Raw genomic sequence first — 14,895 nt, 5'->3', positions numbered from 1 at the left:
TCCAGTTTCAGCTTTCTATTTATGGCTAGCCAATTTTCCTAGCACCATTTATTAAATAGGGAGTCCTTTCCCCATTTCTCGTTTTTGTCAGGTTTGTCAAAGATCAGATGGCTGTAGATGTGTGGTATTATTTCTGAGGGCTCTGTTCTGTTCCATTGGTCTATATCTCTGTTCTTTCTTGCATTCTTGATTTAGTAATTTGAGTCTTCTCTCTTCTTGGTCAATCTAGCTAAAGGTTTGCAAGTTTTATTGAGCTTTTTAAGAAACTACTTTTGATTTCCTTGATTCTGTATTGTTTTTCTATACTTTGTTTCATTAATTTCCGCTCTAAACTTTATTATTTCCTTCCTTCTGTTGCTTTTGATTTAGTTTGGTCTTTTTCATCCACTGTCTTTTTTTTTTTTTTTTTTTTTTTTTTTGAGACAGAGTCTCTCTCTATCGCCCAAGCTGTAGTACAGTGACACAATCTCGGCTCACTGCAACTTCCACCTCCTGGGTTCAAGTGATTCTCCTGCCTCAGCTCTTGAGTAGCTGGGATTACAGGTGCACACCACCACGCCCAGCTAGTTTTTTTTTTTTTTTTGTATTTTTAGTAGAGATGGGGTTTCACCATGTTGGCCAGGCTAGTCTTGAACTCCTGACCTTGTGATCTGCCCGCCTCGGCCTCCCAAAGTGCTGGGATTACAGGCATGAGCCACTGCGCCCAGCCGTCTTATCCACTGTCTTAAGATGGAAAAATAGGTTATTTATTTGAGATTTTCCTTCTGTTTAATATAGGACTTTATAGCTATAATTTTTTCTCTGAGCATTGTTTTACCCACAGCCCATTGATTTTGGTGTTTGTCTTTATTTTCATTAATCTCATCAGAAAGTATATTAGAATATATTTTCTCATTTCCCTTTTGATTTATTATTTGACCCATTAGTTATTTAGTAGTATGTTTTCATTTCCACGTATGTGTGAATTTATAAGATTTCTTTCTGTTATTGATTCTTAATTTCATTCCCTTGTGGTCAGACAATATACTTTTTATGATTTCAGTCCTTTTCTATATATTGAGGCTTATTTTATGGCCTAGTATGTGGTATATCCTAGCGGAGGATGTTTCATGTACACTGAGAAAAATGTATATTCTGCTCTTGTTGGAGTATTTTCTAAAAGTCTAGTTGGTTTATAGTGTTTTGCAAATGCATTTTCGGTAATGTCATTCCCCTTCTTTTTTTCAGCTGATGAACTAGTCAGTCCTAAAGACATTGATCCTGTGCAGCGCTATGTCCCACTAAAAGATCAGCGTAACGTGAGCATGAGGTTTTCCAATCAGGTAAAAAGATATTGTATTTCTTAATTTAGACTTGCCCAGAGACATTTAAGCTTAATTGAAGAGTGTATTTTTGTTCTGAATAGGTTTTTGTTGTTCCTTCTGAAGGAAAGGTTTCTCCCTCTTCTGGTTAGTTAAGATTTTCTTGTGGTAAAGGGCTATTTGTTAATGAGGAAGTGGGTTTCAGATGGGTCCAGCAAAGTGCCTTCCAGGTAAACATTTCCATCTTCGGAATGTTGAGTTTAAGGTGTCAAGTGTCTGAGAAGAAGCAGTGTATCTGGGTGGCAGGAGGACCAGTGATCTAAGGGAGTGGGATCCCCCAAAAGTCCTGTGCTTGATGTCTCCCCTGCACTGTGGCTCCATGACAAGGCTGAGTGACTGACAGAGTTGTTACAGCAACAGCGACTTGGTGATGTGTTGGGGAAGGAATACTTTTACAATTTTTACATTTAGTAGCTATGGATTCAGACTGTGTTGTGTCAACAAAGTAAGTGTTTGTAGGATCAGCAAGATTGATATTGACTTGAGCAAACCCTCAAGTATTAAATGATACCAGTAATGAGGACTGTTAAAATGAGAATGTTGTGGATTACGGAAACTGCCTGAGGAGAAAGGGAATGAACCTGCATGTGTGCCTTGGATTCTAAGCAGTGAACATACATTTAATAAGATTGGTATCAACACTTACAGAAGATAATCTTACAAATGGAAATGTTCCTTATATTAAAAAAATTACATATTTTACATACACACACACACACACATACACACAGAGCAATAAGTGCTTGTTTTAATAAGAGAAAGGGAGAGCCAACGGCCCCATTAGATTGTATTGCACTGTTTCTCTGACTCTTTTGCTGGTCTTCAACAAATCATGTAATGACTCCTGAGTTATTTATGGATGAGAAGCTATTTGAGAGACTTGTAAATAAATGCTATGGTTTTCTCAAGAACATAAAATTCCTGTGTTAATATGTGATGGAAATTTCCCACTGGCCTGCTAACTCCTTATGTAAGAGGGGATTTGGCCTTTATCTTAGTTACTGCTCATGTTGGTACAATTGGCAGAGTTGTTCTCAGCACTTGGTGACGTGTTGGGGAAGGAATCGTTTTTAAATTTTTGCATTTAGTAGCTATGGATTCAGACTGTGTCATGTCAACAAAACAAGTGTTTGTAGGTGCAGTGCAAGTGTACAGTCTGTACCGATTTGAAATACACCATTTTACTTGAAGACATGGCAAAATAGGGAATTCATTTAACTTCATATTACCAGTGCTGGGACTGAGCCATTTTAAGACTAATATGTATCACTTAAATAGTATTTCACATGTGTGACCCACTTCTCTAGAATGACAAAACCTCAAAGCCTTTTCTTAGAAAATAAATTAATAGGTCACAAATTTGAGGTGTGCGGACAGGAGCCAGAGAACATCAAAGCATTTCATAGGCATATGGCTAACAAAATCATCAATTTAAACAGTTTCATGCTTGACACATATAATGATGGCTGTGGGTTATGTGTAAATTTTGGTGTACAATATACTGCTTGCAACTCTTTCTCTCCTGCTCAAGAAAGCTTATCAGGATATGAGTGACTGAGAGTGAATTTTAAAGAGAATTCACTCTGCAGGTAGGTTTTATGTAAAAATTACTTTGTACTGCTGCTACTGAATTATCTGTATCACGCCTCCCAAGTGGAGCCACATCCTAGCTAAGAGAAATGCTCTTCTCCTGTAGCCACATGGCAGAATACCTCTGTGCAGTGTTGTATACAGTTTCTGAGAGGGAGGTGATGGGGATATTTGCAGCAGAAAACTACTGGGAGTGGATATGTCGCTACATGGTTGTGGTGATATATAAAATATTGAAGCTGCCTTGCCACTTTCTCAGCCATTTTAAGCAGTAGGCAAGACCTGGCATGCCCATGTCTGTTCCCGGGGCTGGGTGAAGTGGACTGATGAAACAGAGGGGTCAGACATATCTCTAGATATGCAGCCCTCTGTTTGAAATGTTGGTGTCAGTAGCCACTTAGTCATGATTGAGCAGGTGAGATTTTGTAACTAACTGATCTGTGGGAATTCACTAGGTGCTTTAAACCCTGCCACAAGTTGGGAAAGTAAATAGGAAGTAGTAAAGTCCAACCAGTTTCTGAAAATGGTAGAAGTGCTTACCCTCAAAAGAAGGTATGTCAGGGATCCCATGACTACCCTCAGCCACTGTAATTCACTAGAGGACTCACAGAACTTAGAAGCTGTTACACTTACACTTAGGGGTGATTACTGTGAAAGGATACAGAATAAAATCAGCAAAGGGAAAAGGCACATGGGGCAAGTCCTGAGGAACCTCGGCACAGGCTTCCAAGTGTCTTCTTCCAGTGGAGTCAAGTGAGATACACTTAATTACCCTAGCGAGGATGTGTCAACACATGCATAGTGTTGCCAATCAGGGAAGCTTGCTCAAGCTTTGTTGTGTATGGTTTTTACTAAAGGTCAGTTATGTAGGCATGCAGCATCTCAATTGTTTAAGCACCAGCCCCACAGGGAAAACCCAGATGTTCACTGTAAATCACATTGTTAGTGTAAACTCTCTGGACAAACTGGTACACCGTGGCCCAAGGCCTCAGGCATGCAAAACACTCTTATCATCTTGTGAATCTCTTAGTTTTTCTCAAATGTTTTCTGTTTCTTTATTTTTGACTATATTTTACATTAATTGCATTTTGTTAAAATTTTGTGTAACCACCGTCACGGTCAAGAAACTTAATTGTACCATCCCATATCACCATAAGTCTTCCTTGTGTTACTCCTTTATAATCATACCCACTTCCTTCACCCCAGTTCTTAACCCCTTGCAACTACTAATATGTTCTTTATTTTATGAATTTGTCATTTTAGGAGTGTTATAAAAATTGAACTGTACCTAACCTTTTGGGATTGACTTTTTTCACTCAACATAATTTCCATGAGATTCCTCCAAGTTGTTGCATGTATCAACAGTGTATTAGTCCATTCTCAACTGCTATAAACAAATACCTGAGACTGGGTGATTTATAAAGAAAAGAGGTTTAATTGGCTCATGGTTCTGCAGGCTGTACAGGAAGCATAGCAACTTCCATGTTTCCAGGCTTTTGGGGAGGCCTCAGGGAGGTTTTACTCATGGAGGAAGGCAAAGCAGGAATAGGCGTCTTATATGGCAGGAGCAGGAGAGTGAGGGGGAGAGCCTACACACTTTTAGACAACCAGATCTTGTAAGAACTCACTATGCAGTACCAAGGGGGAATGGTGCTACCATTCTTGAGAACTCCACCTCCATGATCCAACCACATCCCACCAGTCCCTGCCTTCAACACTGGAGATTACAGCTAGACATGAAATTTGGGTGGGAACATAGATCCAAACTATATCACATAGTTTGTTTCTTTTTATTGCTGAGTTGTATGCCATGGTATGGTGGTACCTTAGTTTGTTTAACCATTCACACATTGAAGAAAATCCTGCAGGTTATTTGAACATTTTTTAGAATTCCACTTTAATTTATTCATAATGTTCATTTATTATGTTTTTTCATATATCACTTTTTAAGTTTTCATTAGTTGGTTGCTCTAGGAATTACTATATACATTCATAAATTATCAAAAGTGTAGTGGTATCATTTTGCCACTTTAAGTGAATTATAGAAACCTTACTTCTTCTATTAGTTTCCCTTACCTTTTTCATTTCTTAAACATAAGTTTTAAAAATATTTCCTCTGTCTTCATTGAGCAGCACATCAAGTTTTGTGAAAAATTTTGCTTCAGCCATAAACTTTGATTCAAGAAGTTCATGGGATGAAGGATAGTCTATTGTGCTGACCTCAGTTTTTACCATTTCATGTTCTTTCCTATCTGAATGTCCCAGCCTTCTTCTGTTATTTTCTTTCTGTTTGGAGACCTTCCTTTAGACATTATCTATGGGTAGGTCTGCTAGCAACAAATTTCTTAGTTTTTCTTTGTCTGAGAATATCTTTATTTCACTTTCATTCCTGAAGGGTAGTTACGTTGGATATAGGATTGCTAGTTAACAATTGTTTTATTTCAGCAGTAAGAAATATTGTGCTACTTCCTCGGGCTTCCGTAGTTTCAAATGAAAAATTCCCTGTCAGTTCAAATTTGTGTTCCTCTACAGGTAATGCCCCATTTCTTCTTGTCCTAAGTCTCCTTATGCCACTGGGTGGAGGGCCAGAAGCTACCAGGCTCAGCTGACATGGGAGGATCAGCCTAACTGCTGTTGCCCCTGGTGTGGAGCAGGGGTTGAGTAGGACTGTCATTGCTTTGAAACCTCTGCAGGTGAATTGGACTGCCCAAGGGTACCTGAGTAGTAGAGCACTGTGGAGTCAGGAAGCTCTCTGGGGCTTCTTTGTTGATGCTGCAAATATGTTGGCCCATTAGTGCTCTGGCTGTAAAGCAGAGGTTGGGTTGGATTGGCTCACCAGGACTTTGAAGTTGCTGCTGAAGACAGATTGGCCAACTGGTATCTCAGTTGAAGAGCTGAGATTAGAGCTCCCCACTTGGTCTCCGTTGTGCTTTCCATTTCCCAGTCCTCTGGTGAGAGAAACAGATTTTTCTTTTTTCTATGCCTATTGGTTATTTCAGGCTGCAGACTCCTGCACTGCCCAGCCTAGCATATATGTAGTCTCAAGAATCTCACTGTATTGCCATTCTTCAAGGGCTGAGGCCTCTGGCCAGTCCAGTCTGCTTTCTTTCCAGCTTTCAGAATCCTTTAATAGTTATCTGTCTAGGCCATCTTATTCCTACTTCCAATTTTTATAGTGGATAATATATGTTCATAAGTCTTTCTACAAGTAAAAAAGATTTCTTCTGTTCCTTTACTCATCTTTTTTCTTCAGAGTAATTTTTTAAACAATAATGGCTATCATTTATTGAGCACTTATTTTTAATGGCAGCTTTATTGAGGTAGAATTGCATCCCATACAATTCACTAATTTAAAGCATACAATTAAATGGTTTTTAGTATATTTACCAGAACCAATTTTAGAACATTCAGAACTATTCGGATACTATGGTCGTTTTTTAATTGATTTGTTTCTTTTATTATTGTATTGTAACAGTTCTTTATATATTCTGAGACCTCTATATGATTGTAAAAATTTTCTGCCATTCTGTGGATTATCATTCCAGTTTCTTCTTGGTGTCATTTGAAGCACGGAAGTTTGAAGAATCCTCATTTATCTATTTTTTCCTTTAGTTGCTTGTGCTTATGGTATCATGTCTAAGAAACCATTGCCTAATCCAAAGTCATGAAGATTGGTGTCTGTATTTTCTTCTAAGAATTTTATAGTTTTAGCTCTTATATTTAGAACTGTGATCCATTCTGAGTTAATTTTATATATGGTGTGAAGTATAAAGCCAGCTTCATTCTTTGCATGTGGTTATACAGTTGTCAACATTTGTTGATTCTTCACAGTACATTTTTTCTTTTTTTAAAATAAAGTAAAATATATATGATGTATATAAATATTATATATTGCCGAGACCAGCTTGGCTGTGGAGACCCTAACCCAGCGGCGCTAGAGGAATTAAAGACACACACACAGAAATACGGAGTGCGGAGTGGGAAATCAGGGATCTCACTGCCTTCAGAGCTGAGAGCCTTGAACAGAGATTTACCCACATATGTATTGACAGCAAGCCAGTCATAAGATTTACTAAAAGTATTCCTTATGGGAAATAAAGGGATGGGCCGAAATAAAGGGATGGGCTGTGGCTAGTTATCTGCAGCATGAACATGTCCTTAAGGCACACATTGCTTATGCTATTGTTGTGGTTTAAGAACACCTTAAGCGGTTTTCCACCCTGGGTGGGCCAGGTGTTCCTTGCCCTCATTCGGTAAACCAACAGCCTTCCAGTGTGGGCGTCAAGGCCATCACAAGCATGTCACAGTGCTTCAGAAATTTTGTTTGTGGCCAGTTTTGGGGCCAGTTTATGGCCAGATTTGGGGGCCTATTCCCAACAATATATCATGTATAAATATATACTATATATTATATAAATATATTTATATAATAATATAATATATAGTATCTATATGTAATATAAATATACATACATATAAAAGATATATATATCATTTCAGTCATTCATAAGTGTACAAGTCAGTGGCATAAAGTACAGTTACGATGTAATGTAGCTGTTGCCTCTATGTATACCAAAACCTTTTTTATCGTCTTCAACAAAACTTCTGTACCCATTAAGCAGTAACCCTCTTTCTCTCCTCCCTCCAGCCCCTGGTAATCTCTATTGTACTTTTTGTCTCTATGAATTTGCCTGTTCTAGTTACCTCATATAAGTGGAATCATGCCATATTTGTCCTTCTGTGTGTGGCTTATTTCACTAAGCATAATTTCCATACTAATGTTTGTGTGTTTCATTAGTATGGTGTTTTTCTTTCTTCCCACTGGTTATTTTGTCACATACCTGGTAGACCTCATCATTCAGTCATATATTAGTGGGATAAGTGAGCTGATTATTCTCAAAATATTAAGTAGTAGTCTGCTACCCCCACCATCCCATCCAGAGGTGAGGGAGAGGTGATGGGAGTTTTGTCTCCTGGCTAACCTTATTGATGCATCAGGGATCTGATTGGGAACAAACAAGACTCTTATCACCCTTGCAAAATGCCAGAACATAAAAGGCTTTAAGAATCTGTTGTTTGCAGTGGAAGTCTTAACTCACCCCAGCCAGCTTGTTCTGTATATTTGGAGAAAAGCCCTGTTTATTGCTGACTGTGGTTCCCTGTGTGGTACATGTGGCTGGCCACTGTGGCCTTTAATCAGTCCTTCTGTTCACTTCCGCTTCTCCCACCTGTCCTCCATTGTGCTTGCAAACCAAGTGCCCCTCTGGGTCTCTTTTAGTTGGTGGGTCAGCTCTCATACCTGCTGCAGCACTTTGGTGATACTCTAAGTGGTATTGTTTGTTTTATACAGATTTTCTCTGCTCTGCTTTATTCATTAATGCATTTTTATTTGCCATCTTTTACACTAGAAATGTGTTTAAATACCTTGTTATCTCATGACCTTCTTTCTTTTTGTCATTGCTCTGGCTTAGTCTTTTTTGTTTATTTTAAATCTGTAGCCGGTCTTTTCTCTGGGATCTGAAGAGAGATGAGAACTGAGAGCATATATGCACTCTGCTCTCTGGAACTAGGAGCCCAGGCCTCACCTCCTGTGCTTGAGTCTTTCCTCGGTTTCTGTTGAGTGTCTTTTTCTCCTTCTATACCCAATGTTTCTTCAGTTCTTAGGGAATAAACCAAACACTGTGATATATATGAGTAGAGGTAGATATTTACTAAATAGTTGTGATGGCCCCAAATAGATACAAACCAAGTAAATTAAACACCAGACTTACTAAATTGTCTGGGAAAGTCATATTTAAGGGAAAATTTACCACAAACTGTTCATTGGACCATCCTTTATTCTTATAAACAGGGTAACAATATCTGCTTCTCTACCCCCACTTTTCTATGGCACATTTGATTTGGGGAAAATAAATTATACAAAATACTATATTATCCCATCCTACAAATTACTCCCGGGCAAGAAGTCATGTGTTTAGAAGCTGTGCCATTAAGACTGATTTCTTTTGCATACTTCATGTACAACACATGTCACTATTGCAATTGTTGGTTTACATGCCTCACTTCCTCAAAGAGGTCCTGAAAGTAGAGAATGTGTCTTACTCTTGTCTTCTGTTAGCCTAGTTTGGTATTTGACAGGACCAGAGAATAGAATTGATAGATACAATGATAACTACTATTGATTGTGTTTCTTTTGTTTATTGGCAGTGTACACTCCACTTTTATACTTATTATATCTGATTTTAACATTTTTTTTCTGAGACAAATATTATATCCATTTTACAGGTAGACAATGTGAGTCTCAGAGAGGTTTAGTAATCTCTCCAAGGTCACACAGTTGTCAAGTGACAAAACCAATATGAAGGTGTTAACTGAAGAAGGAAAGGAAGGAGGGAATGTCAAGCTTTTCGAAGCAGTGATTTTTGTAATGGTGTGAAGGAGTTAACAGGAGAAATGGCTTGTTTCTTGAACAGCCTGGCTGAATATCACATCATAGGAACACAGTTGCACCTGTGCCTTACGATGCTGAGAGGCCTGTGGAAGTGATCTGAAAAATTAAATACGAAGATGCCCCATCAGTACAAAATGTATGCTGGGATTCATTATACCATCATGTTAATTATTTCCTTCTTTCTTCTTCCCTGTTATGCTAGGGTGAAACCAAGTCCACAGATCTATAACAGTAATTTTAGTAGGGATTTTCTTCTTCCTTATCCAAAGGAAAACACTTTCAGGAGGTGTTTACTCCCTCTCCCTGTTCACCCTAACTTGTTCCTATTAAAGGACCCATCATCTTCTGCTGCCTAGGTAATTCTGGTGCCGGGTACCCACTGATTATCTATGAATGAGACCTTCATCGTTCATATTGCAGCACCTCTGCCGTGCTAATGTGAAATAATGGTTTCTTGAAGACTGTTGTTTCCAGCCTTTGCAGCTCATTCAAACTTGGGAGAGCTCTGGTTGCAGCAGAAACTGCAAGCAGCTGGCCATATGCATTTTATTGATTTATTGTATTTTGCGTTACAGTTGTCCACTAGGGATAAGGTGATCCCTAGAGAACATCTATTTATAGTAACTAAGGGGTAGGTTTCTGGAGTTCTGTAGCAAATGGACTCATTTTTACATGTGTATTATACTAATTAGAATACAGAAGATTCCTGGTTAAGTAGGAAAATACACCTCATACCTTTTTAAATGTTTTTGGAATATTGTCTGAAACTAGTTTGAAAATATTGTCTGAAACAGGCAATAGCCAGCCAGGAATTGCTTTTTTCCCCCTTCATTTTGTTTTTAAACCAATTTAAGAAAAATTGATGTTGTTTCTCAAAATTGATGTTGTTGGATAAAGCAGGATTTTTACATAAATAAGCCATTCTAGTGTCAAGGGAAGAATCATAGAAAAAAAATCTGATATGAAAATAGTATTTCAATATTCAAGAGTACAAATAGGAAAGGTTTCATATTGTTTGGATGTTCTGCCTAGCAAAATGGTTAAGAACACAGGAGGCACACTGCATGCTTCTGAATCCAACCTTGGGCTTAGCTATCGTTGTTACTTGTATTTTGATAGTTCCAATGCAGACATGACAATTAATTGAGGTGCCCAGTAGTTAATATAAATAAAAGATGTAAGATTGTGTTCTATTGAACATGGTTCATGGTGGAAATTAACCTATGGGAGCAGACAATTCTTGGAAGGCCAGGCTCCAGGCTTCATTCTTTCCCACAGTATAGGTAATGCGGATGGTGGAGTAAAGAGGTGTTCTGGCCGGGCATGGTGGCTCATGTCTGTAATCCCAGCACTTTGGGAGGCCAAGGCGGGTGGATCACAAGGTCAGTAGTTCAAGACCAGCCTGGCCAACACGGTGAAACCCCGTCTGTACTAAAAATACAAAAATTAGCCAGGTGTGGTGGTGCGCACCTGTAGTCCCAGCTACTCAGGAGGCTGAGGCAGGAGAATTGCTTGAACCTAGCAGGCAGAGGTTGCAGTAGGCCAAGATCATGCCACTGCACTCCAGCCTGGGCGACAGAGTGAGACTCTGTTTCAAAAAGAAAAAGAAAAAAAGATGTTCCAGGAAGGGCAGGACAGAGTAATCTAGCAAGAAGATTGAAACAGTGTAAGGTGTAAAGAATTTTGATGTATTGGTTCAGGAAGGCTGACTACCTCATTGGCTGGGAGGAGCAGCAAAGCACTGGCAGAAATTCAGGTGCTAGTTCTTTAGACCTTGTGTGATTCACCTGCAGTATAATCTGGGGAAGGACTCCTAGCATCTCTGGAGTGTAGTTCTCTAATCTGTAAAATTATTTGGCTGGGTTTAATTTGTAAATCGCCTTCTAGTGCTTCTGTTGCTGGCTTCTATAATCTAGGTTATTGGTAACCTTTGAGTGACTTTAGTGGAGTAGTGTGCCCAGAAGCCAGACTGTAAGGAGTTAAAGAGCAGTTATATAGTGGAAGACCATCTGCTCAGGAAGTTGAGTTTACTGCAATCCAAGAAAGGTTATAAGCCCCTCCTAATTTAGTAGATACATTATATAGCACTCCTACAATATGGACTTGTAGCTATTTCCTTTTTTAAAGTTTTGTTCCAAATCTATTCCGTTTTTAAAGATTTATTAGTCTTTAAAAAGATTTAAGGAAATTTAAGGTGGTTAAGGAAATTTTGCATGTGGCTCTGTTTTATTTGGCTTAGTTTATTCTAATGTTCTCAAATAGTTTAACCAATTTGAGACATAATTTCTACTTAAAAGATTAAAAGATAATAACAACAACTTCACTAGCTTGGCAAAGAAATAAAGTGTTTATGTGGGTCCCAAAACCCAAATTAATCTACAAGCATGGGAGTGAATTTGAGTACTGAATAGAAGTTCTTATGATTATCATAATGAAACAGAATAAAATAGTCAAGGCATCAAAGATGCTTCTGAGAGAGCCTAGCCTGAATATGCCACAGCCACACAGAGTTTCTCCTCAGGTAATTCTGTCTGCCGTCTTGAAGGGTAGTGAAGAGTTTCTTATCAATTGGTATTTATACCTGAGCCAATTAAAATTCAATGCCTTGATTAAAAAAAAATCCAGAACTGAGAAAACTTGAATTGGAAGTCAAAAAAATGAGCTTAAACATATTTAATAACATAATTCTAATTAACACACTTAACCTATTAAAATTAAAAGTTTCAATAATAGGCATGATGTATAATAAAATATTTCATCTACAGGATGGAAACTTCTTATACTCATGGCTAAAATGTAAAAGAAGGAAAAATAGAAGTGAGAAAGCAAGATTTATGGTCCAGAATAAAGACGTACAAGGATTATTGTGATCTAGTATTGTTTTAATGAATCTGTATTTCTGACATTTTTCTCTGAAGAAAGAAATCTCAGTTTTTCATAAATATGAATAAATTTATGAATTTAACCTGAAATTTACCTACTTCACTTTTTTCCTGTTTTGAATCCATTCGCAGTTTTTGAAGGTCTAGTGATCTTTGAAGAAAACCTATCGATTAATGCCTTCTAGCTCCACCATATTTAATAATCTATATCCTGACAAGTTGCCCCCTTCTAAGCCAGAGGATTGGGCTTTGGGAGCCCCTACTTTCTTGAGGAATGATTTTTCTCTCATGAGGTCCTTGGAGAGTTCCATGTATTTTTGCCGTCATGCAGGTGAATAAAATACAAGTATTTTTAGTCAGCTACTTGAGGCAATATTTTACATTAATGGCAGAATTATCATGATAGAGCAGATCATGTGTATTGACACACCCTTGAGAGAATTCAGTTTCATATTCAGTGACACCCAAGCTTTGACTCTGCAAAGTAGACTAGCCCATTTAATATGCCAATTAAAATGGATTGATCTACTTTGACAGTCTTTGGAGAAAAGGCCAGTATGAAAGGAATGCTTTTTAGTCATAAAACCTTATTTTCTGTACTGCAAGTTTCCAAATTGCGGATGAAAGTCAGTACTTGTTTGCTAAATCGTGTACATATTTATATAGATCTCAGCTAAAAACATATAGTACACTTGGTCTCTCATTTTTCAAATTAATGAGAAAGAGGGAGTTTCATGCTTTCTCCTCTAAAAATACAGATGCATAGAGTTTTACATGAATTACTTTCTTAAAGATCAAAGAACACTGCATATATATGTAATAAATTTTTGTTTTTAAGGAAGTAATATAGTATAGTGGCTTTGCATCTCATATAGGCCTAGCTATAAAACCTGCCTCTTCCACTTATTAACTGTGTGACCTTGGACAATTGAATTAATCTTTCTAAGCCCCTCTTTTGTCATATTTTAAATGGGAATAATGATCCCTAAATCAGGGTTGTGTTTATGATGAAATGATAGTATCTGTAAACCTCTTAACCAAATGTCTGACACATTATGCAAGCTAAATAAATAATATTGCTGTTTTTTATTTCAATAATTTATTGTATAAGTAATATTTCTTTCTCATTAAAGAGATGAGAAAAAATCCTATAAAGTCTGGAGGAAAACATTATATTTTCAGTGTTTTGGATATATTTTTTAGACTGTATTCAACTTAGAAAGAAATTAAATGTTTAGTATTTAACCTGTTAGATTTCTTTTATCCCTTTGTGTATCTCTGATTAAGACTATCACTGTATAGACAGAAGCCATTGTTTTAATGGCTTTTGAACTTGGTTTTTTGTTTTTTGGGTTTTTTTTTTAATTTGGTTCCATTAAAAAATTAGCTCCATATATTGACAGTTTTGATTTTGTTTTGTTTTGTTTTTCTTGAGACGGAGTCTTGCTCTTGTTGCCCAGGCTGGAGTGCAATGGCACAATCTTGGATCACTGGAGCCTCTGCCTCCTGGGTTCATGAGATTCTCCTGCCTCAGCTTCCTGAGTAGCTGGGATTACAGGCACCCACCACCACTCCTGGCTGATTTTTTTTTTTGTATTTTTAGTAGAGACGAAGTTTCACCATGTTGGCCAGGCAGGTCTTGAACTTTTGATCTCAAGTGATCCACCCACCTCGGCCTCCCAAAGTACTGGGATTACAGGCGTGAGCCGCTGCGCCCAGCCTGACAGTTTTGATTTGTTATAGACACAGCTTAATTACTTATTTCCTCTTCTAAGATTACATTATTCTATTGTATCCTATACTTCTTAAGAATGGTGTTGAATTAGAAATATCAGAATATAATGCCTAAGAAACCTGCCTTTTGAAAATGATTTTCAGAAGCTCAATGAAGGCTACATATTCATATAATTCATATAATTTTTATATATTTTCATGAATAATTTTCATAAAGTTTATGAATCTTCATGAGTTTTGAGCAAATATTTATATTTTAATGTTCTCCTCATTTATTTCTGTGAGCATCTTTATTGTTTCCCCAACCTTATTTAAAAACATCTTTTATGGGAGCCTGTGGTTTGTAGAACCAACTGATTTATGAAGATGAATTGAGAGGGACACTGTAACATGGTCAGGTATCTGGACACTGATTATGGCTCCTAATCATATCATTAATCAGAAGAAACTATAAATTCAGCCCAAGAATATGAATTTAATATGGCAGCAAAGAATGAATAACCCTATGAAGCAGAACATGAGCTCTTCCTTGTCAAAATTGTGCAAAGTGGGAGATGGAGCTTTAATTTCTCAGAAGGGTTTATAAAAATAAAATTAAAATTAGGCTAATGGATTCTAATACATGCTAAGATCATTGCCTCTAATTACAATTGGATCTCTTCCTCTGAATCCCAGAAGACTAAGAAAAACCTCCATCCCCAGGCATTAACTCACCCAGCTTTTTTCCCTCTACCTTCAGCTGTTCCAATTGATACTCATTCTTTCCTCTATATTTTGTACCTTTTTCTCTACTTACTTCTTTCCCTGACTGTATTTAAGTGCTCCGCAGCTATTCACCTCTCTCAAGGGCCTGTTTTACTTCCCTTCTTTCCTTCCC

At 37.6% G+C, this 14,895-nt stretch overlaps 1 protein-coding gene across 1 annotated transcript in view; it reads left to right on the top strand.

Moving 5' to 3' along the window:
- PHKB (phosphorylase kinase, beta) overlaps positions 1-14,895 on the top strand; it is a 243,942-nt gene that overhangs the window by 163,310 nt on the left and 65,737 nt on the right. Inside the window, 1 exon segment of the mRNA XM_011952602.1 lies at positions 1,228-1,322. Coding sequence (XP_011807992.1) covers positions 1,228-1,322 — 95 coding nt within the window.

This window comes from Colobus angolensis, unplaced genomic scaffold (genome assembly GCF_000951035.1).
Source record: "Colobus angolensis palliatus isolate OR3802 unplaced genomic scaffold, Cang.pa_1.0 Scaffold343, whole genome shotgun sequence".
Lineage (NCBI taxonomy): Eukaryota > Metazoa > Chordata > Mammalia > Primates > Cercopithecidae > Colobus > Colobus angolensis.
Note: the sequence above shows the minus strand (reverse complement) of the source record. Positions and strands in the feature narration are given on the sequence as shown.